This window comes from Tripterygium wilfordii, chromosome 9 (assembly GCF_013401445.1).
Source record: "Tripterygium wilfordii isolate XIE 37 chromosome 9, ASM1340144v1, whole genome shotgun sequence".
Taxonomy (NCBI): Eukaryota; Viridiplantae; Streptophyta; class Magnoliopsida; order Celastrales; family Celastraceae; genus Tripterygium; species Tripterygium wilfordii.
In genome coordinates, this window is record NC_052240.1 from 554,715 (window position 1) to 581,252 (window position 26,538).

At 38.9% G+C, this 26,538-nt stretch overlaps 4 protein-coding genes and 1 long non-coding RNA gene across 7 annotated transcripts; 3 read left to right on the plus strand and 2 right to left on the minus strand.

The window, feature by feature from the left end:
- Positions 1 to 2,638: 2,638 nt before the first annotated feature.
- On the minus strand, positions 2,639 to 6,956 carry LOC120006608 (homeobox protein knotted-1-like LET12). Its single transcript, XM_038856692.1, has 6 exons — positions 6,312 to 6,956; positions 4,408 to 4,528; positions 3,654 to 3,847; positions 3,448 to 3,579; positions 3,213 to 3,349; positions 2,639 to 3,121 (listed from the first exon to the last, which is right to left on the minus strand). Exons 1-6 carry the CDS (start codon positions 6,753 to 6,755, stop codon positions 3,088 to 3,090), a joined length of 1,062 nt encoding a protein of 353 aa, XP_038712620.1. The 5' UTR covers positions 6,756 to 6,956; the 3' UTR covers positions 2,639 to 3,087.
- Positions 6,957 to 9,616: 2,660 nt separating this feature from the next.
- LOC120005052 (peptidyl-prolyl cis-trans isomerase CYP28, chloroplastic) lies at positions 9,617 to 11,669 on the minus strand. Its single transcript, XM_038854482.1, has 2 exons — positions 10,874 to 11,669; positions 9,617 to 10,031 (listed from the first exon to the last, which is right to left on the minus strand). The coding sequence occupies exons 1-2, from the start codon at positions 11,538 to 11,540 to the stop codon at positions 9,823 to 9,825; spliced, it is 876 nt and encodes a 291-aa protein (XP_038710410.1). The 5' UTR covers positions 11,541 to 11,669; the 3' UTR covers positions 9,617 to 9,822.
- LOC120005053 lies at positions 11,667 to 16,340 on the plus strand. Of its 2 annotated transcripts, none has more exons than XR_005469722.1 (3): positions 11,667 to 11,771; positions 15,466 to 15,624; positions 15,760 to 16,340. It is a non-coding gene; the product is annotated as an uncharacterized LOC120005053 (long non-coding RNA). The 2 variants fall into 2 exon arrangements; XR_005469723.1 differs by lacking the exon at positions 11,667 to 11,771 and adding an exon at positions 15,065 to 15,324.
- Positions 16,341 to 18,447: 2,107 nt separating this feature from the next.
- Positions 18,448 to 20,914, plus strand: LOC120004813 (transmembrane 9 superfamily member 11-like). Of its 2 annotated transcripts, none has more exons than XM_038854122.1 (2): positions 18,448 to 18,530; positions 18,746 to 20,914. In XM_038854122.1, the coding sequence occupies exons 1-2, from the start codon at positions 18,519 to 18,521 to the stop codon at positions 20,750 to 20,752; spliced, it is 2,019 nt and encodes a 672-aa protein (XP_038710050.1). In that variant the 5' UTR covers positions 18,448 to 18,518; the 3' UTR covers positions 20,753 to 20,914. The 2 variants fall into 2 exon arrangements, with proteins under 2 accessions (XP_038710050.1, XP_038710051.1); XM_038854123.1 differs by having other exon boundaries at positions 18,450 to 18,533; positions 18,749 to 20,914.
- Positions 20,915 to 23,137: 2,223 nt separating this feature from the next.
- On the plus strand, positions 23,138 to 26,375 carry LOC120005629 (sugar transport protein 7-like). Its single transcript, XM_038855389.1, has 4 exons — positions 23,138 to 23,491; positions 24,322 to 24,641; positions 24,859 to 25,485; positions 25,617 to 26,375. Exons 1-4 carry the CDS (start codon positions 23,332 to 23,334, stop codon positions 26,091 to 26,093), a joined length of 1,584 nt encoding a protein of 527 aa, XP_038711317.1. The 5' UTR covers positions 23,138 to 23,331; the 3' UTR covers positions 26,094 to 26,375.
- The last annotated feature ends 163 nt before the right edge of the window (positions 26,376 to 26,538 follow it).

The following is a 26,538-nucleotide window of genomic DNA, read 5'->3' on the forward strand; positions in this document are numbered from 1 at the left end:
ATGGACTGTATGTTGGTGAACTGAAAAGGGGAGGGCACAAGGATAATTTTTATTTTTATTTTCAGTTTTCTATAGAAATCCATTTTAATTACAAATTTCGGTTTTATTTTTAATTAAAGAATTATCTTATTACTTTAAGTGTGGCTTTGTTTTCATCTTCTCTTGAAACAAGGCAAAGTACACGAGGTTTAGGTTTGGGCCAAGTTTTGAAAATACCTAATTATAGTTCAGGAATTTAGGTGAGTGATTGAGTGTAATAAAAATGGAATAGCTTGTTGTAAATTCACACCCTTATACACATTAACAATATTGTCCGCTTTGGGTTGTCCTGTTCCTGTGGATACATCGAGCCTGCACGGCTTTGTTTCTCCTTAGGCCCAAGCAAGTGGGCTAAGCCCAACTCACATGAGCCTAGGAAAAGGCCTTGTTCATGTGTTAGGGTGGGCTTGCACGGCTTTGTTTCTCCTTAGGCCCAAGCAAGTGGGCTAAGCCCAACTCACATGAGCCTAGGAAAAGGCCTTGTTCATGTGTTAGGGTGGGCTTTTAGCCTTATAAAGAAGACTTTAAGTTCCACATCTTTCGATGTGGGACAACACTCCCCTCCACTTGTGAGTTGGGTTATGTCAGACCCAACAAAACAATATTGTCCGCTTTGGGTTGTCCTGTTCCTGTGGATACATCGAGTCTGCACGGCTTTGTTTCTCCTTAGGCCCAAGCAAGTGGGCTAAGCCCAACTCACATGAGCCTAGGAAAAGGCCTTGTTCATGTGTTAGGGTGGGCTTGCACGGCTTTGTTTCTCCTTAGGCCCAAGCAAGTGGGCTAAGCCCAACTCACATGAGCCTAGGAAAAGGCCTTGTTCATGTGTTAGGGTGGGCTTTTAGCCTTATAAAGAAGACTTTAAGTTCCACATCTTTCGATGTGGGACAACACTCCCCTCCACTTGTGAGTTGGGTTATGTCAGACCCAACAAGTGGAGTAGAGGTCATGTCCAACTGGACCGAATTGCTCCGATACCATGTTGTAAATCCACACCTTTATACACACCAACAATATTGTCCGCTTTGGGTTGTACAGTTCCTGTTGATACATCGGGCCCGCACGGCTTTGTTTCTCCTTAGGCCCAAGCAAGTGGGCTAAGCCCAACTCACATGAGCCTAGGAAAAGGCCTTGTTCATGTGTTAGGGTGGGCTTTTAGCCTTATAAAGAAGACTTTAAGTTCCACATCTTTCAATGTGGGACAACACTCCCCTCCACTTGTGAGTTGGGTTATGTCAGACCCAACAAGTGGAGTAGAGGTCATGTCCAATTGGACCGAATTGCTCCGATACTGTCCGCTTTGGGTTGTCCAGTTCCTGTTGATACATCGGGCCCGCACGGCTTTGTTTCTCCTTAGGCCCAAGCAAGTGGGCTAAGCCCAACTTACATGAGCCTAGGAAAAAGCCTTGTTCATGTGTTAGGGTGGGCTTTTAGCCTTATAAAGAAGATTTTAAGTTCCACATCTTTCAATGTGGGACAACACTCCCCTCCACTTGTGAGTTGGGTTATGTCTTGGGTACAGTTGGGTTATGTCAGACCCAACAAGTGGAGTAGAGGTCATGTCCAACTGGACCGAATTGCTCCGATACTATGTTGTAAATCCACACCCTTTATACACACCAACAATATTGTCCGTTTTGAGTTGTCCAGTTCCTATGGATACATAAGGCCCGCAGGGCTTTGTTTCTCCTTAGACCCAAGCAAGTGGGCTAGGCCCAACTCACATAAGCCTACGAAAATGCCTTGTTCATGTGTTAGGGTGGGCTTTTAGCCTTATAAATAAAACTTTAAGTCCCACATCTTTCGATGTGGGACAACATAGCTTAGCTCTGGTTATCTGTTTCGGATGTTTGGTCTCGGCCCAATCTATATTTTCGTAGGTTGTGGTGCGGTGCATTCGACCCAAGTTTACATCAATTTAGTTATCCAAAACAGGCAAATTGGGTGGAGTAAACAATAGTTTAGGGGACTGTAATAATTGACCATGCAAGCATCACGATTGGCATTATTATGTAAAATTTGACATTCTGTATGAAACATGAAACATGTAGTGTGTGTAACACTGTAACCGCAGGTAACACATGACCACAGGTGGGCATTGCGTGGTGGTACTCGTGGAGGAACCTCAGTCGTCTGATCATGGACCTGCTCAAGATGATCAAACTGGTGTCCACGTATTCAAGAATCTTAAAGAGGAAGAAGATGCTGGCCCAGAAAAAGGGAGGCCCAGTGGGAGTGAAGCACTGAAGCAAATCAAGGGGGGTGTTGGGCTTGGGTCGTTGGATCACCTATAAGCCAGCGCATGCGTGGACAAATGTGAAGCATACCTCCTCCACGAAAAAGCTAAATCTTTAAATAATAAATAAGCTAAATCTATAAAACGTTAAAAAAATTTAGATATTTTTGGATGGTTGGTATCCAATCCAAACATCCTTTTGACCATTTGGTCCATTTCAGTCTGGCCTCTCTCAAAACAGTGTGGCCCACTAGTTCAACCCACGGCCCAATAAGTAGCCGGCCCATAATTTCATATTTCATTTTGCCTGGCGATAAAAAATAGTAAGGGGGCAAATCTTTCATTTTGCTTGCCTCCATAATGAAATAAGAGTAATAAAATAGACATAATTACATTATGAACTGTAAACCCACAACTTGTTCGACAGTCTAGTACACGTCTATACAAAAGAAAAATGCATTAAATTATCACAAGGCGATAGAAGAGAAACTGCTAGGCTATTATGGTGATGGATTCTGTTGATTTCTTGTGCTCAAAATTACATGTAAATACAACCACTTCTTCAAGCATACCTGCAAACTGGAATTGAATGGTGATTTAGTATCACCCTTGTCCATGTAGTGAGCTTGATCCTTCTCGAGGCATATCAAACATACATATAGCTATTCCGTGAAAGCAAATATGCACAAAACTACTTCTAACGTACACCAGCTGCTTGTGTCTCCCCGCTGCAATAGTATGAAAAGTCAGTTCTGATATGCTCAACTTCCATCACTACGGAATGAAGCAAATATCCGGCTCGGCTATCTTCTCGATTACATGAAATGGTCTTTGTTGGTTTCCCCTGCACTGCTTGTTTTTGCAAATTAAAACTGGCATATAAGTTCACTAGGGAATTTGATTTGAACAAGAAAGGAATATATACATATCAACAGTGTACCTCTTGCGTTTGCTCTTCGGAGTAGAAGAAGATGAAGGATTATTATGCCAGTTCCTTTTTCTTTGGTTAATGAACCAGTTATTTATTTGCTTCAATTGCAAACCTGTCTCTTGTACCAATCTTGCTTTGTCTTCCTCCTGACAATATTGGAGTGGGCAGATAGTTTAGGAGACCAGTTCAAGGAAAGATATGCCCGATGGATTCAAAACCCAAAAGAAATTATGTTAAAACTTACTGTAGGATATGGCCACTTAGAGTGTGACTGCCACCAAGATTTCAAGACAGAGGTGGTGTCGCCAGGCAGCTTTCCTGCTCTTCTTTTTCTCAAAATTTCATCTCTAACATCCACAATCTTGTCTTTGTAACTCTAGAAAACCGGAAAACTAATCAGCTGTTGCCCGTGAGTCAAGAATTATACCATTGAAATATCTGCATTCTCACCTGTTTCAATTCATGCTTCAGTTCTTGCCTCACACGTTCCATCAAAGATCTCTCGGTTTCAGTAGGGACAAGAGGACCAAATCCCATGCTGTCAGGACCATCCAGACTTCCATCGTACAAGTTGGTGTCACTATCTGCCTGGTCTTCATCATCATCAGACATGGTTGCACCGGTGCTTTCACCGGGAGATACACCTAAGTTTGCATCACAAGTTGTAAACTCAAGTCATGCAAACTCATGGCAGAATATGAAAACAGAAAACATAAAGAGGAGGGAAAGTGGAATCGGAGACAAATGTAACTCATTAGCGATACAGTTATGCCTAAGCGACATCAGACCATCAGTTGAAAAGTATCAACCGCGTTTATTAGGTTTTTTTATTTTCTGACTGTTAAAAGTAGGCTACATACAGTGGTTTGAACCCATAACATCCCCATCTAGAAGGTAGAGGCGCCAATTAGCTAGATTAACATGAGCCCAGCACAAGATACAAAGGGTAAATATCAAAACCAAAAGTAAAAAAATTAAATGGTTTTGCATATCGAAAGAGAATGTTGTTTCTTCATGGACATATGCATGGCATCTAAAAAACTATATGTCCCCTAGTGAAAAACAAATGCAGCTGGAGATGGAATTGAAAGCAATATAAAGCAGGATAGAAACTAATGTACCCATAACAAAGGGACAAATGTAAAGGATATAAAATTGACTATGCCTAATTAATCAGGCAACTTGTATTAGGCAAAAAAGTAACCTGTTAAACTTTGCAGAGACTGCTCGAGCTCCCAACACGCCATTACTGCTTCCATAGCATGAACTCGAACATGTTGTTGCAATTGGTCTTTAAAGGAGCGGAGCAATAGAACATAATTTGTCTAAATCAGAAGGAATAAGTTAGCCAAAATGAGAGGAAAAAAGAAAGGACATTCAGACACAGAGAACAAAATAATCACATTAATCTTGTCTCTGTTTGAAGTAAAATGACAAAAGGGAGAAAAACATATTATGCTTTTAACCATGGAAAGAAAGAAGGCGAAATGAAAAAATAAAAGATTCGGACAAAAATGAAAAATATGATCAAATCATTTTGTGTCCATGTCGGAAGAAAAATGATCAAGGAAGGAAAACATGGTAATTAAAACCAGAATAAATGGGGCTGTCAAATTCATGAATGCATCCCATCTATCAAGGATGCATTCAAACTATATTCTTGCATCACGTGTGTATATTGTACACTACTTATCCCAAACACATACAGTTCCTCAAATTTATCAACCAAATTATTGGCTGCATCACCATTCAAACAGAAGTCAAATGCATTTAACAAAGGCTATCAAGTGAAATAACAATTAAGTAATTACTCGACAGAAATAGAAGGACAAGAATACGCAAGCTCTTCAGGAATCAATAAGAACTGCCAATATGAGTAATACTCAGGAAAGCAAAATCTTTTCAAAGCTTGCTTCACAAGAACCGAAGAGCTCAGGCAGAGGAGGGTTGTGCAAAATTTGGCTAGATAATCAACTTGGCTTTGTGACGGTCTACAGAACAGAGTCAGTCTATTTGACTTATCCTTACTTGCAAGCCCATACACCTAAATTCGAGCTTATAATAGCTGGAGAATAGAACCAACATTGAGTACCTAGTACAGGAAAACATCTCTCCATTGTTGTCGAGCTTCTCCATTCACGAAATCATTTAAGCAATGTTTGATGTAGACCAGATCACAGTAAAATAAATAGAGAACTCTCATTTTATCCAGTGGCAATATATTTACAGTTCACCTTAAGCAACTATTTCAATGCTTTAACCGACAATAAGATATTCAAGGTTGGTTCTAAGCAGGAATTAAGTGTGTCAGTGACTCTCGACATGACAAGAATCTCACTTGTACGGTTGTACCTTGCACAAAGGCAAGCTATACAGTAATATTTTTCACCAGCAAAGAAAATGATCATAGCTTAAGGCGATTCTGAAAGTAAATGCTCATCCATGAAATCAATAAGATAAAAGGGCATATATGGATTCTCGTAATTAAATTTTATTCTACCATACAATGTGCCGCTAATAAAAAAGGCCAATGAATCAGGATATTACTTGTGAAATCATGAGTCACATAGAAGATAATTAAACTAGAGATGCAAAAGAGCACAACGTGGAAACTGCAAGTCAGTTCTTTCAAAAATAGCACAGATTCCACAACATATAAACTGATCAACTGGAGAAATAGGGCATCATAAGGAGAAAAAAAAAGAAGATTCTCCTTAGCACTTGGAAAGTTCAATAGTTAAGTGTCCTGATTACAGAAGCCATGAATGATTCCTGACGTGATTCCACAACATGACATAAGATTCCACATCGCCTGCCATACTTGTACTACTTTTATCGACTACAAGCCTTTCAGCTTTTCACATCATCTATTAAATCAAAAAATGAAGATAACGCCAACAAGACTTATTCTAACCACAAGTCCCTCTCTCTTACTCGATAAATTAGAGATCAACGAAAAGAAGACTGTTAGATAGATAGGTTAAGGAATCCAACCAAAGCCAGCAATAATAGAAACTTTAATTATGCCAAATTATACCTACTAATACAGTGTAAACCTAATTAAACAAAAATAATTAAGAAACAATTAATTAATGAGAGAAAACTAACCATGAATTGATCGAGGTCCTTCTCGTCAATGGCCTGTCCATTGCCGACAGTGGAGTACTTTTCCGTCACGTCCCGCGATTGCTCCAACTGAGCATCGATTCTCGGCAGCTGGTCTACCGGCGTAGCGATTCTCAAGCAAGCAACATGAGCCGACAAAAGCTGCTCGCACAACGGATGCCCCAATATATCCGCCTTGCACCTCGCGCCTTCCCAATTATCACCAAATCTCCCAATAAACTCCTCGGTATCTTCGTTCGCGCTGTTCTTGCTCTCTTGCAAGAAATTCTGCTGCCGGAGAGCATTCCCGCTGTTTAGCCACGACGCAGCCGCAGATGCGGTGGTGAGTGGATGTTGATGGTCGAGTATTAGCCTCTGCATATCCTTGTTTTGATCATTGAATTGTTGATAAGCCATTTCGTTTGAAACATCGTCTTCACAATCCATTCACCAACAACATTTCACCGCGGAAAGAAAACCTATCTATACATACACGCATACTGATACGTACATAGTCCTAGATACAGAGTGTGTTAACAATACATTCTCTGGTAGTGGAAGTGTTGGTTGTGGGTTTTCGTTGACGGAGGATGAATTTGAAGGGAGAAGCGAGGGAGATCGGACGGTGAAAACAGAGCAACACGTGTCTCAGTAGGTGAGGATATTGGAGAGCGTGTAATAAAGACAAAGATCAATCAATGATATAAAAAAAGAAGGAAAGAAGGGGGGTAGTACGTGAAATTCAAGTTATTGGGGTTTGACACTTTTTTCCGATCGTGGTCCCCTGCTCCTTCCGGGTGCTCCGCTTCTGCTGTACAGCATATTCAGCTGTAGCCCCTTGAGGGTCTAATTTTTTTTTGTATTTTTTAAAAAATTATAAATGTGTAGTATTTGATTTAACAAAATTAAAAATATATACATACTAACGAGAGGTTGTTTGATTGACAATCGACAGGCTTAGAAATACGTGTGTCCAAAGTTTAATTCTAATATGAAATATATTTCTCTATTGTGATCGGAATATCAAAAAAACATCATTTCTTGCCTAAGATCTCACTCAAGATTTCAAAGTGTGTTAAACTCCAGTTCAGGATTAATAGAATCAAGGGCTAATGCCTTTGAGCAGTCAACAACAATAAAATCTCCCTGTTTCCATATGGATTTATTTTAGACGAGATCCATACCTAGTTGTTGAGTTTGGAGTGTTGGGTGCAATACACACCAAGAAATGACAATAAAAATTGACAGACGATTTAGCCTCTCCTGGTGTAAATTATGAGTTAGCATATGTCATTCTAAAAGATATTCCATCCTCCATCCATTCTCTATATTTAGGGTTGTCCACAATCAGTTATCGACATTTTTTCTTATTTAACTGACCGATAGTTTATTATCTGTTATCGATCGATTATTTAGAGAAATATGTAAATTTTTTTTGAAAAATAACCGACCAATCAGTTCGGTTATCAAATCAATTCAGTCATGATCGGTAATTTTGGACAATACTATATGTATTTGACTGAATGTAACCCTTTTAGTCAATGAAATAATTTTTTTTATATAAAAAAAGGGGCTAATGCCTTCAAGCCAACCCCTAATAGAAGGTTTGGCAAGCCTAACTACGATATTACAGCAGCCAGTCACTCGGTCCTTCACACTCTAGTATTTCCATCTCTTAATCACAATAATAAGAATATTAATTACTGATTAATTTTATAATCGACCAATCTAACCGTTAATAATTTCATAACAGGCCGGCCTTGGTTTTGGGCCCATGACAGAAGACAGAATGACAGCGAAGTCGTACAAGTGACAGGTGTCAAGCCCAAGTTTCATGGACCACCAAATTGAGGGGCCCAATTGGAGCACGCTCCGAAAAACGAACAGGTTAAGAAAGCAGGTTCCAACGTATTGCAGGCTTGCAGCTATGAGGACGAAGAGAGGGCCGGGACCACCCTATACATATATTTGACTCTCTCTCTCTCTCTCTCTCTCTCGTCACTTCAAGAGATGGACGACAAAAGGACTAATTTAAGCGTCTATGCTGTGTGTGTCTCTTTCTCCATGTAAGGAGAAATGGCGTGCACTACTAAGAAACTTCTCCTGTGTTTCGTTTCCATTTCTCCTCTTTCGTTTGCCCTACAATCACTACTCTCTTACCTTGTTTGGTAGTTGGTCCCCATTCTACTGTCTATAAGACCAACACGATCATAAGGTCCTTCTCATACATAGTATGCTACTCTGCTCTGAACTTTGCTTCTCACCTTTTTAGGCTGCTCGTCTTCAATCAATACATTGGACCGTTGGTTTATGGGTTCGCCCTTCTCAATTGATTCCTTGTCAAGAAAGATTGTGTAAATTTTGGGCATAGCTGGACTTCACTGTGGATCACTTTTGGGCTAGGACATATGGACTGATAGCTGGACTTCACTGTAGGTCGTCTTAGGCCTTTTGGGCCTAATGTTGAGATGGTCATTTTCCATTGCCGCCTTGTTTCAAATACCATTTTCATCCGCTAACTCTCTGCATACCCTTAAAAGAATTAGGTCGCTCTGGTCACAAAGAGTTATCATTTTTCAAACTAGTTTCACAAATTTCAACTTCAGAATCCAAAATTGAAAAAGTTGTTCCAATATAAACACATGGGCAGATTTTTCACTATTCAGACAAATTCTTTATATTGATTTTTTATGCCACATCAGCAGTTTGATCGTTTGAATAGTTGAAAATCTACCCAAGTGTACACATTTAAACAATTTTCAACTTTCAGCTCTCAAGTTGGAACGCTTGAATATTTGGTGACCGAAAGAGTTGAACTTGTTCAACTCTTTCGGTCACCAAAAATTGCATTACTCCAAAGAATTAGCAACCCTGGATGATTTTGCAAAAAAATTTAAATGACATAGATCACAAATGATTATTCCATTCTTTACCTTCTTATGCCTTGTAGAAAATTCAGTCTAAATTTTAGATTTGCTACATGACTATAATATATCTAAGCAATCTTGTGAGATTTGAGCAGCAAGACCATCTCTCCTTGTCTGACTGACTCATTCCAGAACTTGAAGATCAGCCATTACGAGGAGATGAACGAGGATGCAAAAGGAGAAGTGCTTCTTACAGAGTCAGCAGTGGATAGGAGGAATAGAGATGGTCTCTGAGAAAGAAAAAAAGAGCTAGAGGCTATGAAGATAAGGTGGCAAGTTGATTTTCATTAGAGCCAAGCATATTATTCAAATAAGTACGATTGAGAGCAAAAGGAATTGTTTTTGGCCGGATTGCAAGGCGAATTGAAGGGAGGTTCTTCGTCGATCCAGAATCGAGCAGCTGTTTCATCATCAGGATTGTGAGCCAAGAATACTAGTTGTTATACAGTCGCATAATGAATTCAAACAGATGGAGAGATATGGACACTGTTATTGATACTTCAGGACAGGTACAAATCATATGAAGAAGAAAGAATTACATGAAGGAAGGAAACAAATAAACATATAGGTACCATAGGGAGCCGGAATTAAGGAAGACTGGGAGAAAGAGAAGGGTTTGTCACCTTGAGCTCTCCACAATCACTTATATAAACAGCTTTTAGAGGCTTGTTCCACAATGCACGAGCATTTTGGGCTCTTTCATCTCCAAGAAACTCGGCCAAATCGTTGAATTGGCGAATCCTTTCAGATGGTTTGTATGTAGGGATCGAAGCAATCTCTCTCACAACATCCAGTCCTGAAATTTCATCCAAATGGGGGTGAGATTTGCATTAGTTCAAACGTACTTAGCATGCAGCAAGGATTACCAAAACCAATGTCAATTCACAAGCCCAAGAATCTCAACAATAAATCGATAAATCAGTGTGTCAAGACCATCCTGCACGTACAGGTCAGTACATCCCCGAACGAAATTTTTAAAAATTTCCGGTACAAGTCTCTTGATAATGGTCACTGACATTGTGCAGATGAGCATAAAACCCAAAAACAGAGGTACATTTCCCATTCACGACAAAAAAATCCAACTACAGAAGATTTCAGAATGATAATGGTTTTGCAGATATTTAGGCCTTCCCTGAAATGACATGACATAGGTGTGCCCGTCACACTATGGGACATGGCCATGCATGAAGTCGTTACCTTAACCGCAAGGAGGGGGTGCCGAAGGCAAGGCTAGTAACTGGAGTGAAGTCGTAACAAGGTAGCCGTACTGGAAAGTGTAACCAAATCAACTAGTAACCAATACATTTGGTTCAAGTGAATGCACTGAGTAGAAATCTTAAATTCTTGAAAAGTGAAAACCAAGGTTAAGTACAATTTCCAACTTATCAGTAGGAAAAGTTCAGAGGCCCCAGGGCATGATAAATTGAGAAATCCATTGACATGGCTCTAACATCTATACAGAACCTCAATCAACACCTAATTAGCAATGCCAAGTGAAAAAGTTCATGGTTTGAATATTATAATAAGAAAAAAAATCCAAACCAAGTTTCTTCAAGCACACACAGACAAATTGAGACATGGATGTAAACATCAATCAAAAAGCCCCAAAACGTTTCGAACCACACCAAAGCAACTGACCTTCAAGGACTGTCCCAAATACGATGTTCTTGTTATCCAATTGAGGACAAGGACCCGGTCCAGTAGTGATTAAGAACTCCACATTCCGATAATCCGGGTCGAGCTTTACATCATCATCGTCGTCGTTCTCCGACAAGCACAGCGACACTACTCCCGGCCGCGAATGCCTAAGCAAGAAAGCCCGCGAATCGACGGACTCAGTGTTGCGGGCCAAATCCAAAGGCGGGTGCAATTCGCCCTTCTCCTTTATCCCCTGGCGGCCGGCGAGGAAGAACTGGCCAGGAAATATCTTGTGAATTAGAGTATTCTTGTATGAGGGCAAGGAGGAGGTGCACATGGTCTTGAAATTGGAGACAGTGAGGGGGACGAGGTGGCCATAGAGGCCGATAACGACGCGACCTAATGGTGTTGTGTCAGCGCAAATTGAAGGGAGAGAGTCTGAAACAGTGCGGTCGGACCGGGAGTAGTTGGGGCAGATGGAGAAGTCCATGAAAACACGGTCGGTGATTTTGGTGTCAAGTGGTGGCGAGGAGGTGATGGCGGGGAGGGGAGAGAGGGCGGTGGAGAGAAGAAGGGAGCGGCGCGTGATAGATGTGATGGTGGTGGAGAGGAGTGGAGGTTGTATTGGTGAGGGGATTGGGAAAGCCATGAAAACAAGAGTAGCCATGCTCGGGTTTGGTAAAGGATAGCGAGGAAGAGAAATCCGAGTGCCACGTGCGCATATTTGTCAACGATTGAAAAAAATGGGTTGACTTCTTAGTCAAAAAAACATATAAAAGAAGAGAAGAAGAAACTGCGCCCCTGAAAAAAAATACAGAGAGAAAATAGTTTGGACTGGAAGAAGGGTTTGTCTACTTGAAGGCTCGTTTGTTTCCGGAGAAATTTCTGAAGGGGAAATGTGAGTAGACGTCATTCTTCTATGATGATTTTTTGGTCGCTTATTTGTTTTCGTTTCAATTGTTTGAAAAGCTTTGATTTAGGCGAAGTATTGTTTTCTAATTAGATTTTTTTTTGGTGGGAAGTTTTTATCATCTTCGCTGTATGCAATTGGATTGTAGTTCTGGTGGGTGCATCGTTTCTTCTTTGTAGGTCTCGGTTTGCTAAGAGTTTGGGGGCTTTGGGGTCGGTGTGAGCTGACACTATATTTCTGATATGAACTGCTGATACACTCACATCTCTGATATAGAGTGAGTGTTTCTTGTTAGTTTATGGTATTGTGGACTAATTTAGAAATCGAACTTTAGGTTTCTCGGTTTCTGTTCCACATTCGAGAGAAATTTGGTGAGTTGTTCTTGTCAAGCTTGTTATGCAACTAAAGGAGACGATTTCTCTTAGGGGAATTTTCAGTTTCTTGTGGGGTGTATATTATGCTCAAACAATGATCAAGGTCATTTTCCGGACAACTGGATTGGAGTTTGTTAAAAGTGGTTCTTGTCAAAGCTGTTATGCAACTAAGTGGATGTTTCCTAGGTGAAATTCAAGAGAGAGAGAGAGAGAGAGATCAGGGAAGTGGCTTGGCTTGACTCGTTTGTCTCTAACTTGATTTTGGACTCATTCTATGTGTGAGGATCTTGCATTGGTTGCTTCAGAGTTTCTGCGTTTCTTAAACTAATTCATAGCAAAATGAACTATACTTTTATCATCATTTGCATCGGCCAGTAATATGTGAGACCACATTGTCTGATGCATTGTGCAATTGTGGATTGTCCCATTTGCTATGAGCAACTCCAGGCTTTTCAAAGTTATTTTGATTTTTGACAAGTAAGACCACATTGTCTCAAGTATGCTGTGCAGATGTATATTTCTTTCTATGTATCTTCATCCTGGAGGTTACCTTGCAGAAGTCCTATGATAGAGTGTGCCATTTTTGCTTACATGAGAAGTTCTAAACAAACAAATTGATATGAAGAGAACAAATGGCTGTTGAATTTTTCAATGGAAAAATAAAAGAGGGATGACAGGAATACATCACTGATTCGCTATGCTATATTGTGTCTGCTGTATTTTTTAACGGGATGTGCTTTGAATATTTAGGAGAGGATCAACACAAGCCAAATGTGTTGTTTAGCTCTCATAGATGGATTGCAGGGACTATTATGGGGCTGTCCTTTTCTTCTAATTAGAGGAAAGGAACAAATTTTTTTACATAATACTCACTTCAATCTACAAGAACGAAAGACTGTTGATCCACTCCTCATGATGATACTATTGTCTTGAGATCACTTGAGTCTAAAATCAGAGATAAAAGTAAATGAAGAAACCTTCTCAGTTCCTAACCTGTCTTTCTATCATTGCCATATGTTGTCTTCTCAAGGCCTCTTTGGCATACTCCGTATTTGTGACTGGCAGGTCTCTAGGAAGAGAAAACTGAGATGCGAATCTGGAAGCTGTTACTGATACGGAGCAGTTCCTCCACGGCTCTTTCTTGGGGAATGATATCTTCCGAGATTGAGAGCAGGCATTGGAGCACACGCCTTTTAAGTTGTGCAGAGCACAAGTGCAGTTGCGATGGTATGGCCTCTGGTCAATCTCCATATCATACATTGATATGCTTCCATCGAAAACACACTGAAGCAGCATTTGGGCTGCTCCAGTGGCCATCTCTCCTTCCTCTTCCCTTCTATGGATAAATGATCAGATTGGGTGGTGTGGTACGAACCAGCGAATGACCGTATGGCTGGGGATTGAATGTATTGGCACCTTTTCATACTTCCTAGTGTGCTTATATAGAGTGGTGAATTCATGTTTGTTAGCTCAAATCATGGGAATAATCAAGTGAGAAAATATTGAGGCGCTTCTCCATAAAACACAAGAGAACACTTTGGTCTGGAGGGTTCTTACAGGAGTAGGTACACAAGGAAAGCAACGTTTTTCCCTAGGGACTCCCTTTTCCCCCTACTAGACCCTGAACTTTTACAAACACACAATAAAGTAGAGAGAGGGAGACAGTCCAAAGAACCAAGGAGTATGGCTTGGCTTGTACTGTTTTGGGATGTTTTGGCTTTCGAATCTGTTATAACTTTAGCATTGTTATCTCCGAAGAATTCGTTTAACGACCTCTTTGAAAAAGACACCAATTTAGTTATCCTGTTTCACATTAGGTGACTATTTCTATGGCACAAAAAATCCAGTTAAATCTGGTTCTCCCTAGCATTATATTTTAGTGTACCCAACAATGATGTCATATGGCACCTCTCATGATTTCAATTGATTATATTTCAGCGGGATTCCTCCTTTTGTTTAAGAAGTTGGTGAATTTTGTAGTGTGCAGGGATCTAATATACGGTTATTGGCTTCTTTGAAGAACATTTTAACTCAGTCCTTGTAGAAAATACCAATTTATATTTGTTTCCTCATAGTGATGCCTCAATTGTTCCCATCAGCGACATACACATGGAGATTCACTTGATTGGCTTATAAGAAGTGAAGTTTTATCTGCGGTAAAGATATTAACAGTGGATCCCTAACTGTTTTGTCTCATCTCTAACAGTCTTGTTGTCTTGTTTGTTGGATGAAAGAACCTAAATTTTATGTTCACTTCAATTAACACAAAGCCAAAGAGTCCATCTTGTTTGGTTCTGTTATTAGTCCTTTATTCTTTGCCTTGGAAGTGATGATGTTGGAACTTTTGAACCCCTGTATGTCATATTACTCCTAGATGAATGCAATTACTTTATTCCGTACCCATTGAGAGGCAATGGACTGTTCTTTCTCAATTACTCTGTCCTTTATTTGTCTCAATTACTTTGTCTTATGAACTTTCAATTGCCAGTATTTTCTGTGTGTTGGAACTTTATGGTTTAGGTATCTGCCTTCAGTTGATAGCATCTTAATTTTGTGATCAGTACTGAACTATATCTGCCTATGTTACACATAAACCTATACTCGCAATGACAATATATGACAATAAAATAAAATTTTGACCAAACATTTCTCTGTTTGCTTTGAATTTTTTCTGAAGAGTTACCACTTACCTGTGATGTTATTAATTCATACGTATGCTATGATCTGCTTGTATCTTACAGTGGTCTCATTTACAGAATTGTCATTGTCTCTGGGCAAAGAGGTCATTTTCTTCTCCTTGTTTAGTGTTCTGCTTAATAGAAGATGGCCAGCATGTTGGTTCAAGTGCTGCCAGTAATCTGTGATATTTTTTAGGACATCGATAAGTAAGGAGAGCCACATTCTGCTGAAAATAAGCAATGCCAGCTTATGTTCCTATATGTTGTCAATTTTGTGTACCTTTCAAATTCAAAAAATCAGGAACAGCTGTATACACACTTATACAGCCTGAATTCATCTCATACCAAGGCAGAGTTGTCAGAAAGGCAAATCAATATAATTATGGCTTTGACATTTACGTCAAACTTGGAAAATTTACAAACTTAGAAGGCTAAATTCTTCTGCTAATTCCTCTGGGTGATGACATTATCTTGAGGAGCATTGAAAAGGTAGATCTAGAGAAACAAGAAAATGGAAGTTTCTTTTCAATTGCTAACTTTTTCATTCTTGCTTGCTGTACCGCAATTCAGACCTTTTCTTCGCATTTGACACAGCTGCACTGCTTCTTCTTCTCTGTTCTTGTTTGACAGTACATTGAGAGAAGACCGAGAAGAGACTGTAGAAGCTTCAATGCAAAAGGCGCTGTTTGTCCAAGACTGTTTCTTGGGAAATGATATGGTTCTCTGTTGAGGACAAGAATTGGCACAAACACCTTTTGTATTGTGTAGCGCACAGCCACAGTTGCGATGGTATGGCCTCCGCTCTATCTCTTTGTCCTGAATTGATATGCTTCCGTCAAAGACACACCGAAGAATCATATCAGATGCTACAATGGCCATTCTCTCTCGTTCTCTCACTCGCTGTTTGTATGTGTGTTTCTGCAGGTGCAGGCAAAGGTCTGTCTGCTCGTGTTGAAGTTTGTATCGGTGAAAGTGTAAGTTTGCATGCTTTCTGAAGCATTTATATACAGCCAGGGATCAGCAGTTTATGAGCGTAATGTGGGATTAATCGAGAGTGGAAAACTTTGTCTTAGTCCTCTCCCTCGTCGAATACTAGAGAGTTGCTCTGGAGGGTTCTTGAAAACGTTTGTTAGCTCACTAAGACAAACGAGTTTGCCTAGTAGGTGAGTCTCACTTCCATCCCTAAATTGTTCCTACATATGAAGAGAGAGGCTCTCATGAAATACTTAAAATGCGTGGCTTAGTTATGATTGACGGCTTGGCTTTGTTTTCATTGGCTTTGAGCTTTGTTTTCTCAGTTGAACATCACTCTGGCAAGGTTGTTATTGGGGTTCCTTTGTTTTTTCCTTGGCTGCTCAAAGATTTTAACTATGGATCTCTTTAACTGTATGCTAACTACCGGTATCTTAACTGACATTTTGTCTTGTGTAGTGGATGAATCGTTTTTTGTTCTTTTCCCAAGGGTGGTGACCTTTTCTATGAAAAAGAACTGGATTTTGTGTTCATGACACGTTTCAAAAGCCAAAGATACTGTTTCTTCTCTTCTTGTTGATCTGTATTTGTTTTGCCTTGCCATTCCATTCTATTGAGACCCAGTGATGGTAGTTTTTTGGGCTGGACAGGGTACTAGGCCCAAGAGAAGTAAATTGGGCCTTGATGGTAACTTCCCAATGACTGAACATCTCATATTGTGTACCTTTATGGCTAATCAGTATCTAACAAGTGTTGATTAATCCTTGCTTTTGAGCCGTCTTATATAATGGTGAGATTTCTACAAGATCACTCGGGACTCGGGTGATAATCTCGAGTGATAATTTAGTGGTGAATCTCTGAAAATTCATAATCGTATGAACATGAAATATTCTAAATTTGATTCTTTTTTAGAATAACTTACAAATGAATTCTATCATCAGATGAAAATTTTATATGCGAACAAATATGTTGGTAATTAAAGCTCTTGGCACATACAAAACTAATTGTTTCCGCTTTCTCTAGGCTATTAAATAATCTATAATTAGCTAGGACCCATATGCATTCTTACCAAGGGAAGGGACCAAGAATCATAAACAACATGAATGGAAAATGTCATATTTTTATACAAATAATTCATAACATTCTAAAAAGTCAACTAGTTTTCTTGTGGTAAATTTATTATCTGAATTATCAATAAAGTTTCTATGTCATCATAATGGTGCTTAATTGACATTTATTTAAGGGGAATTTAGGGGAAATGACAATATGGTAGTTATATATTCAAGGAAGGACATGGTGGGAAAAACATTAAAAAAAAGTACATTTAGATTGTGTTGACAAAAATACCTATAAAGATATCTTTAAAATCCATCTATAGTCACACCGTGATGTCATTCTTCTTCCTCCTCTCTCTCTCTCTCTCTCTCACACACAGTTCTTCTCTCTTCGTCTTCTTTCATATCAACCACCGGAAATTGACCATCCGATCACCGTTTTCGACAAACAAACTACCGAAATAAAGCTCTAGGTCAGATAGATCAAAGTTCAATCATCACTAATCATCGATTATCACTTGATTTGCCAAAAAAAGCTTCTGGAAATCAAGGTTACCATTTGAAAAAGAGCTAGATCCGGCTAATATGGCCAACTCCGATGACCATCAACACCACCTATCAACTCCACGGACCAAGACGCGTCACCTTTGAGGTTTTATTGTTTTTTTGAACTCTTTTTTTTTCTTTTGAAATTGGATTTAAATCTGCAGATAATATATCTGTTTCATGTCTGTATGCTATCTGTTTTGGAACTTAAAACAGATAACATTTCTTTAAAAACAAATAACATTTCATTAAAAACAAATAACATTTCAATAAGACAGATAACATTATGACAGATATCAAATTAATCGAAACAGATAACATATCACTTGCAGTTTGCAACATGAATCAGAACCAAAAAAATATGAAAAATCATCATAGAAACTTTCGAAAATAATGATGGATGATAGATCGAAGGAAAACTACAAATTCCGTGGTGAGTATGATTAGATCTAGAAATTCAAACATCGAGAATATCCAAAATCAACAGGATTGCAAGGTGAATCATTATAGAAATTCAAAATTGATGCAAGATTCATATTAGAAAATCAATTTCACAAAGAAAATTGAAAAGAAAAATATTCCCTACAGCTATAGTCGTGAAAGAGGAGGTTCGTAAGTGAAAGAGAAATTTTTGTAAACTTTATGATTAATTTTTAAAATTTAAATAATTAAACTGAGGTTATTTTAGTCATTTAAAAAAAATTAGGATAAAAGTTTGTCCTTTTTGGAATATTAGTTTAAAGTACATGGACTTTATGGAATAAAACTTTTAAGAATGTCCTTATTGGAACAAAGCTCTCCCACGAAGGAATTATATTTAATTTTCCCTTTATTTAATAAGAAGTTAGAAATCGGCTACATCAACTTAATTAAGATGAGAAATATATTTTCAATTTTCTTTTACCTTTTGTTTATTTTTAATTAAAAAATATGGGAGAAATTAATAGGGACAGTATTGTCATTAAAAAAGTAAGAGCTAGTCAATTCTTACGCGGGAGCGCGAAGAAAATCTGTTAATAGTCCTGTGCAAGAATTCCAAGTCTATCTGTCTCACCGTGTCTGGTGGTGCACAAGCTCTTTCACACATAGAGGAGATCTTGTTTCCTCTCTATGCAACTAAAGGTCAGTTAGATCCACGACTCTCTTTGAAGTCTCTATTTATCTTTCATCTTTTTGCTGTTTCTGGTTTCATTTTAATTGTTCTGTTACAGAAATAGACAGTTTGAAATCTGAGTTGTACTTGAAATCTAAAACCCACAATTCAGAAATCTAAAACCCATGTAGAAGTATCAATGAATCTTTGCTTGCTCACTGATTTCGTCATCTGGGTCTTCCACGTCTGGCACATATTCGCCGAAAAGACTTCAGAAATGGATTTTTTAGGTCGTTTCAAGATCTTGTTCTTGAATGTTTTCCTCATTGTCCAATCGGGATATGGGTTTTATCTCCCCGGTAGTTACCCTCACAAATACGCTGTTGGTGACACTTTGTCTGTGAAAGTGAATTCCATCACTTCTATTTATACAGAATTGCCTTTTAGTTATTACAGCTTGCCCTTCTGCAAGCCTCAAGAGGGTGTGAAGGACAGTGCCGAGAATCTTGGTGAGCTCCTTATGGGAGACAGGTTTGAGAACTCCGCATATCGGTTCAAGATGTACACTAATGAGTCTGAGGTCCTTATGTGTAGGACCGATCCGTTATCAGCTGATAACTTTAAGATCTTGAAGAAGAGGATTGATGAGATGTATCAGGTTAATTTGGTCCTTGATAATTTGCCAGCGATAAGGTACACCAAGAAGGATGGTTACTTTTTGAGGTGGACTGGCTATCCTGTTGGGATCAGGGTTCAGGATTTCTATTATGTGTTTAACCATTTGAAGTTTACGGTTCTTGTGCATAAATATGAGGAGACCAATGTGGCGCATGTAATGAGGACGGGAGATGGAGCTGAAGTGATCCCCACAGTCCAAGATGGTGAATCTGGTAAGCCTGGGTATATGGTTGTTGGATTTGAGGTGGTTCCTTGTAGTATCAACCATAATGCGGACTCAGTGAAAATTGCAAAAATGTATGACAAGTATCCTTCGAAGATACAATGTGATCCTACTACCGTGGCAATGCATATCAAGGAACATGAGCCCATTGTCTTTACCTATGAAGTTACATTTGAAGAGAGTGACATCAAGTGGCCATCACGCTGGGATGCCTATTTGAAGATGCAGGGTTCAAAAGTCCATTGGTTCTCTATTCTGAACTCACTAATGATCATAACTTTCCTTGCTGGTATAGTCCTTGTGATCTTCTTGAGGACGGTTCGACGGGATCTGACCCGATACGAGGAGCTTGACAGGGAAGCTCAAGCACAGATGAATGAGGAACTATCTGGATGGAAGCTTGTTGTTGGGGATGTTTTCCGTGCTCCATCTAATCCTGCTCTTTTGTGTGTTATGGTTGGAGATGGTGTTCAGATTCTTGGGATGGCAATTGTGACTATATTGTTCGCGGCTCTTGGATTCATGTCACCTGCTTCCCATGGAACACTCATCACGGGTATGCTGTTTTTCTACATGGTTCTTGGCATTGCAGCTGGCTATGTTGCAGTTCGTCTTTGGAGAACCATTGGATGTGGGGATCACAAAGGATGGGTTTCAGTTGCATGGAAGGCAGCTTGCTTCTTTCCTGGTATTGCCTTTTTGACCTTAACAGTTTTGAACTTCCTACTGTGGGGTAGTCATAGCACAGCTGCCATTCCATTTTCCTTGTTTGTTATACTACTTTTGCTCTGGTTCTGTATATCGGTTCCCCTTACTCTTGTTGGTGGTTATATTGGGGCAAAGGCTCCTCACATTGAGTATCCTGTCCGGACTAATCACATCCCTCGTGAAATTCCAGCTCAGAAGTATCCATCTTGGTTTCTAGTTCTCTGTGCTGGTACTCTTCCTTTTGGTACCCTTTTCATTGAGCTCTTCTATATCATGTCTAGTCTCTGGATGGGCCGTGTCTACTACGTTTTCGGGTTCCTCTTTGTTGTCATGATTCTTCTAGTGGTTGTTTGTGCTGAAGTATCATTGGTTTTAACCTACATGCACCTCTGTGTGGAGGACTGGAAATGGTGGTGGCAGTCCTTCTTTGCTTCTGGTTCTGTTGCCATCTACATATTCCTATACTCCGTAAATTACCTCATATTTAACCTCAGGAGTTTGGGCGGTCCCGTTTCTGCCACACTCTACTTGGGGTATTCTCTCTTAATGGTTCTAGCAATCATGATCTCAACTGGCACGGTTGGCTTCCTTTCATCATTCTGGTTTGTGCATTACTTGTTCTCTTCAGTGAAGCTTGATTGAAGAACCTTCAGATTATCGATAGTTAAAGACACAAGCACAGTGCTTACACAGTCTATGTGCCACTTTATTTTCCTTATCTAATTTGCCGGGGAACTTAGTAAATATATACACTAACTTCGTCCAGTTTAAAGTGAATCGAGCACAATTTCTTTTTAAATTGAATTATGTTCCTGAAAGCGTCAAAATTTTCCCATTTTTGTTATGTTTGAGGGAGTTTGATCTGGTTTGCCTCACAAAATGAATGCTGAAACAGTGCTGCTGTTGAGCCATATTGATATGGCAAAAGCTTCTGAGACAGTTTGGGAAAGTATATTTTCAAGGGAGATACTTCTGTGCGCACAGTTTTGATGGTTTAAAAAAAAATAACTTTGATTGTACTCTTAATTGGGTTCAATTATTTGTATTATTTATGTTTAGTCAATTACCTAATGAGAACAAGGTTTGGTGCTATCGGGCCTGGGCCTTAAGAGTTAAGTTTAGTCCTTGTGTTGCACTATTATTGATAAGGCCTCGTTGTTGCTAAATTTTCAGCCCATCCTTTTGAGATAAAAAAAAGAAAATTCAAGCTCGGCCCATTTAGAGCCCTAGTCCAGTTTCCTTGTCTAGTTTATTTTTATTTCAAGCCCGGCCCATAGTTAATTACTCGCACTTCATAAAGTATGTAAACGGACAACTACCTGTCGTGTTCTTCGTTTAACCGTTAAGGTTGCGAGCATAATCAACGACCAATACAAATCAATTTAATTGACATGAGATTCGTTTTCTCGAACTCATCAGATGAGATTTTAGTATCAGAAAATCCGGTAAGAGGGGGCCGCTGTAGTTTTTCTACAGCAGCCCATACTGTAATTACATTACAGTTTCGAGTGATTTTTTTTTAATTTCAAAAAAATTATATTTATATTTTGATCGTTTATACGAATCCAACGATATTTTATTTGTCCAAAACAAAAATCAAAACCAACATAAAAATGACATAACAATTCTAAACCGTTAAATATAAATTCAAAACATTCGATGTTTCGATCGCGATGAATTTGATTTTTGTTTCGAACAAAAAATATATCGTTGGATTCGTTAGACCGAATACTACACATGTATAATTTTTAAAAAATAAATAAAATTTTTTTACTACCTCAAATGTACTACAGCTGGGGCTACCCCCAAGCACCCAGAAAATCCATCTCGTTCAATCGATTTGAATTATGTGGTTTGTTGTGGATAAATCGAGTCTACATAATTTTATTCTTCCTGGACTATTTTATTTAATGATACTTAAGTTTTTATTTATAAATTACATTACTTTTAAATTTCTCCAAAACACGTGTGCGATTATAATCTTGACATTTAGCCTAATAGGGGGGGTTAGTTTCAAGAATAGACCCCACCTATATATCGTTTGATTACATGTTTATATATAAGCGACAAATGTTGAAAGCTTGAGCAATTAATGGTAGGTCAAGTATTTGTCCAACCATTTTAATTATTTAAACTGAACTTTCTTCTACAAAAAAAAAAAAAAAAAAAGACCAAATCCTCAGTTTAGTGTGATAGCAAGTGTATAATAACAGGCACTAAACACAATAATCTTTCATCTTCAGACCTTATTCATAGACAGATAAAATTGTGAGAAAACAGAATCCAAGTATGAGACAAAATACAAGCAAATTCAGACAAATTCTGTCCATTAAAGAACACTCCACCAAGTTGTGATTGAAACAAATCAAAAGCTGACCATGAGTAGTATATCTTGTCAAGACCTTTCTTTTCTTTTCCTTTTCCTCTCTCCACTATTTTGGTTTAAGGTTTTTATTTTGTATCTAATCATTTATGGGTGAAATATTTGTGTTCATGTTGAAATTAAATTAAAAAATATATATTCAATATTAAAAGATTGTAGATATTTTAACTATCAACAAGGATTTTAAATGAGAGCCAATACCAAGTTACAATTGGTCCCTGAACTCTCTCAGTTGACATTTTTTGATAAAGAAAATCATCTCATTAAAAACAACTAAAATAACATACAGTCGATTATGATTATGGGTGCGTGTATATATATATATATATAAAACATAGCCAGGATTGCATCACAAACTCTCCACCCCATTAAATTCAACCCAGTTGGCATCACCATTAAAATAAAATTTTGACTGGGATGCATAGAAGACTTTTCAAAGTATTATTATATTTGCTGCACTTGATAAGGTAGAATTCTAGTGGATAGTTCATAAAAATCTCCAAATCCGCAATAAATTATACTTTTTTTTTACCAACTTGTCATTCCTAAAACCAGGTTCTGCCAAAAAAAAAAAAAAAGACTTTGAGTCCATTAAATGGCATTTATCCAAAAATGTATACATACACATACATGGCACATGCTTATGCAAGATACACGGCAGAAGAGTTGGCAACCTCACCCCAAGTGATTCAATCCCTCAAAACACTACTCTGCTTTTCTATGCCAACATGGCCTCTCTTCTTCAGCCAAAAACATTGACTAAAATTGTGTAGATTTATTGTGATTAGTTTCTGGTGTTTTTTGTTTTGAGCTCTGAAGGAGGAGGAAGATCATTGAAATGGCTGCCGGTGGTGTTGGTGTGTCTGTTACTACTCCGGCAGGTGTGGCCAAGGAGAGAGCAGAGGAGTACCAGGGGAAGGTCACCGTTTATGTGGTGGTTGCATGTATTATTGCCGCCACGGGCGGCGCTCTATTCGGCTATGACATTGGAATTTCAGGTACTTTTCATTTCTTGGTTTTATCATTCAAATCACGAATTTGTAGGCAAAATCTTTTGTTTTTGTGGTCCTGATTAGTACAGAGTAGATAAGAGAATAGATAAAGAGTACTAGTCATGGAATTGAGATTTAGAATTGGCTGGATTCAGGAGAAAAAGATGGACATAAAAAATCCTCATTTTTCCCGATTGATCGCACGGCTTTGTTTTTTCTGTGTGTCGCCAATGGTACTCGAGCCCAGTACAGGTCTTGTAGTTTCGAGAGATACTTGAGCTTTTCTTATAAACCACATTACTTGGTGCTCTCTGTGGGAATTGTAACCTTCCGATCTTTTTGATTACTCTGTTCATTTACATAGCAGAACTGCAGAAGACAGTCAATGAGAAAAGGAGAACTAGTTCAGTACATCCTGTTAAGGAACCATTTGAAGTTAAGTGTTGAACTGCTGAGCGCTGACCGGCCCTCGATGCCAATTAGGATTTCCTTTCACAAGATGTAGTTCAGATATGTTAGCAATTACACAACCAGTACCAAGAGTCCGTTGTCTTTCGAAGATAATTAATTCCTTATCAAGATGAAAACTTGCTAAATACGTTGGAAATCTGAAAACATTAGTCATTAGCTTTAGCTCACACAGATCAAATGATTAAAATAAACAATTAACGTTTGACAGAACAGTGATATACACAAAAAAAAACATTGATAAAAGCCACACAAACACGATGAGAAAAAAATACCAGTGACCAAAGCATTTTCTTATCACCGAGTTCCTTTCAAGCACCACTTTGATTTGTGGTTCTGATGTACATGCTAATTCCAATCATTAACAGGGGGTGTGACATCAATGGATGCATTTCTCAAGAAATTCTTCAAGACAGTCTATATTAAAAAGCAGCATGCACATGAAAGCAATTACTGCAAGTATGACAACCAAGGGCTTGCAGCATTTACTTCCTCTCTTTACCTTGCCGGAATGGTGGCATCTGTTGTGGCGTCGCCCGTTACTAGGAATTATGGGCGTAAGGCAAGTATAATCTGTGGTGGGATCAGCTTTCTTATTGGAGCATCTCTAAATGCTGGAGCCGTTAACCTGGCAATGCTCATCTTTGGTAGGATCATGCTTGGCGTCGGCATTGGATTTGGAGATCAGGTACCTTATTCTGCTCCAGTATCCACTTGATCTAATTGATAGGTTCTGTGGAGAAAAGGATAACTTAGAAATAAACAAGGGTTTGTCTGATTATATGAATTCTTTTTCTAGTTGAGAGTAAGGTCAAGCTTGCTTCCATTGTGTATGCATAGGGTGCACAAAACTAACCTGATACTCCAGCATGCAGAAATTTTAATCGTTTGCGCTTGTCTCGAAGGTTGTTCCACTTTATTTATCAGAGATGGCACCAACCCATGTTCGAGGAGGCCTAAACATGACGTTTCAACTGGCAACAACCTTGGGGATCTTTACCGCTAACATGATCAACTATGGAACACAGAAGCTTGAACCATGGGGCTGGAGGCTCTCTTTGGGCCTTGCTGCTGTACCAGCTCTGCTGATGACAGTCGGAGGAATATTTATCCCTGAGACACCTAACAGCATGATTGAAAGAGGAAATACAGAGAAAGGAAGGGACATCCTAGAGAAAATTAGAGGCACTGAGAATGTCAGTGCTGAGTTCCAGGATATGATGGATGCCAGTGAGTTGGCCAATTCAATCAAACATCCCTTTAGAAACATTCTTAAGAGAAGGAACAGGCCACAACTGGTTATGGCAATCTTATTGCCGGCTTTCCAGATCCTCACAGGCATAAACTCCATTCTCTTCTATGCTCCAGTGTTGTTCCAGAGCATGGGATTTGGAGGAAATGCTTCACTTTATGCTGCAGCTTTGACCGGAGCCGTTCTATTTTTATCTACACTTGTTGCCATAGCAACAGTGGATAGACTGGGTCGAAGAATTTTGCTCATCAGCGGTGGGATACTGATGATTACCTGCCAGGTAAGAAATTTATTGTAGTAAGAGAGCAATCGAACTATCAGGAAAACCCAAGCTACAAATATATGCAAAAAATAATTTAACAGATCATGTGTACTTGAACTTGTGATGTTTTTTGCTGCTTCATGAAACAGGTTATAGTTGCCATCATCTTGGCAGTCAAGTTCGGCAACAACCAAGAGTTGACAAAAGGGTTCTCCATACTGGTGGTGGCTTTCATCTGCATCTTTGTGTTTGCTTTTGGGGTGTCATGGGGTGGACTAGGCTGGACAATTCCGAGTGAGATATTTCCATTAGAAACGCGATCAGCGGGACAGAGCATTACAGTTGCTGTCAACCTTTTATTCACTTTCATCATAGCCCAGTCTTTCCTTGCCCTTCTTTGTGCATTCAAATTCGGAATCTTCCTCTTTTTTGCTAGCTGGATTACTGTCATGACCGTCTTTGTTTATGCCTTTCTTCCTGAAACCAAAGGAGTTCCTATTGAAGAGATGATACTTCTATGGAGGAAGCACTGGTTCTGGAAAAAAATAGTTGCCGAGCATCAAGGATTTCACGAGAGCAACGGCCGGCAAACCAATCAAACAGAGTTGAGCGCAACAATCACATAGCACACAGGTTCAGCAGCATACTTCAAGGGAAATTTCAAATACTTCACAAACCTATTCTCTCATTATAACTTAATGTAGTCATCAACTATCCTTTGCCTTATCGAAACTGTGTGACTGGAATACCATGAGCAAAAAAAATTCCCACGAATCCCATGGATAGATCATGTCAGAGAACAACCCAGGTTTAATTTCTTTCTGAATAATGTATATAACTCTGATTTGTTCTTTAGGAATGGACTGATTTGGCTTGTTTACCACAAATAATGTACACTATTTGGTAAAGAAACTCTCTTAATAATGTACACTATTTGGTAAAGAAACTCTCTTCACCCAAGTCATACAGGTATAATCAAGTACATTCCCATCACAATTCCAAAATTCAGCATTTGACACAGCAGGCTACAAGGCCAGTTACAGCCTGATTAACTAATGAAACGCATAAAGG

What these genes read in the sequence shown, in the direction of transcription:
- LOC120006608 (XM_038856692.1), bottom strand. Translation starts at nt 6,755, where the DNA reads ATGGATTGTGAAGACGATGTTTCAAACGAAATGGCTTATCAACAATTC. An exon ending in GTCTCTGCAAAGTTTAACAG is followed by an intron (nt 3,848 to 4,407) that starts GTTACTTTTTTG and finishes ATGCAAACTTAG; the next exon opens with GTGTATCTCCCGGTGAAAGC. An exon ending in CCGAAGAGCAAACGCAAGAG is followed by an intron (nt 3,122 to 3,212) that starts GTACACTGTTGA and finishes AAAAACAAGCAG; the next exon opens with TGCAGGGGAAACCAACAAAG.
- LOC120005629 (XM_038855389.1), top strand. Translation starts at nt 23,332, where the DNA reads ATGGCTGCCGGTGGTGTTGGTGTGTCTGTTACTACTCCGGCAGGTGTG. An exon ending in GCATTGGATTTGGAGATCAG is followed by an intron (nt 24,642 to 24,858) that starts GTACCTTATTCT and finishes CTTGTCTCGAAG; the next exon opens with GTTGTTCCACTTTATTTATC. An exon ending in TACTGATGATTACCTGCCAG is followed by an intron (nt 25,486 to 25,616) that starts GTAAGAAATTTA and finishes TTCATGAAACAG; the next exon opens with GTTATAGTTGCCATCATCTT.
- LOC120005052 (XM_038854482.1), bottom strand. Translation starts at nt 11,540, where the DNA reads ATGGCTACTCTTGTTTTCATGGCTTTCCCAATCCCCTCACCAATACAA. An exon ending in ATTTGGGACAGTCCTTGAAG is followed by an intron (nt 10,032 to 10,873) that starts GTCAGTTGCTTT and finishes ATGAAATTTCAG; the next exon opens with GACTGGATGTTGTGAGAGAG.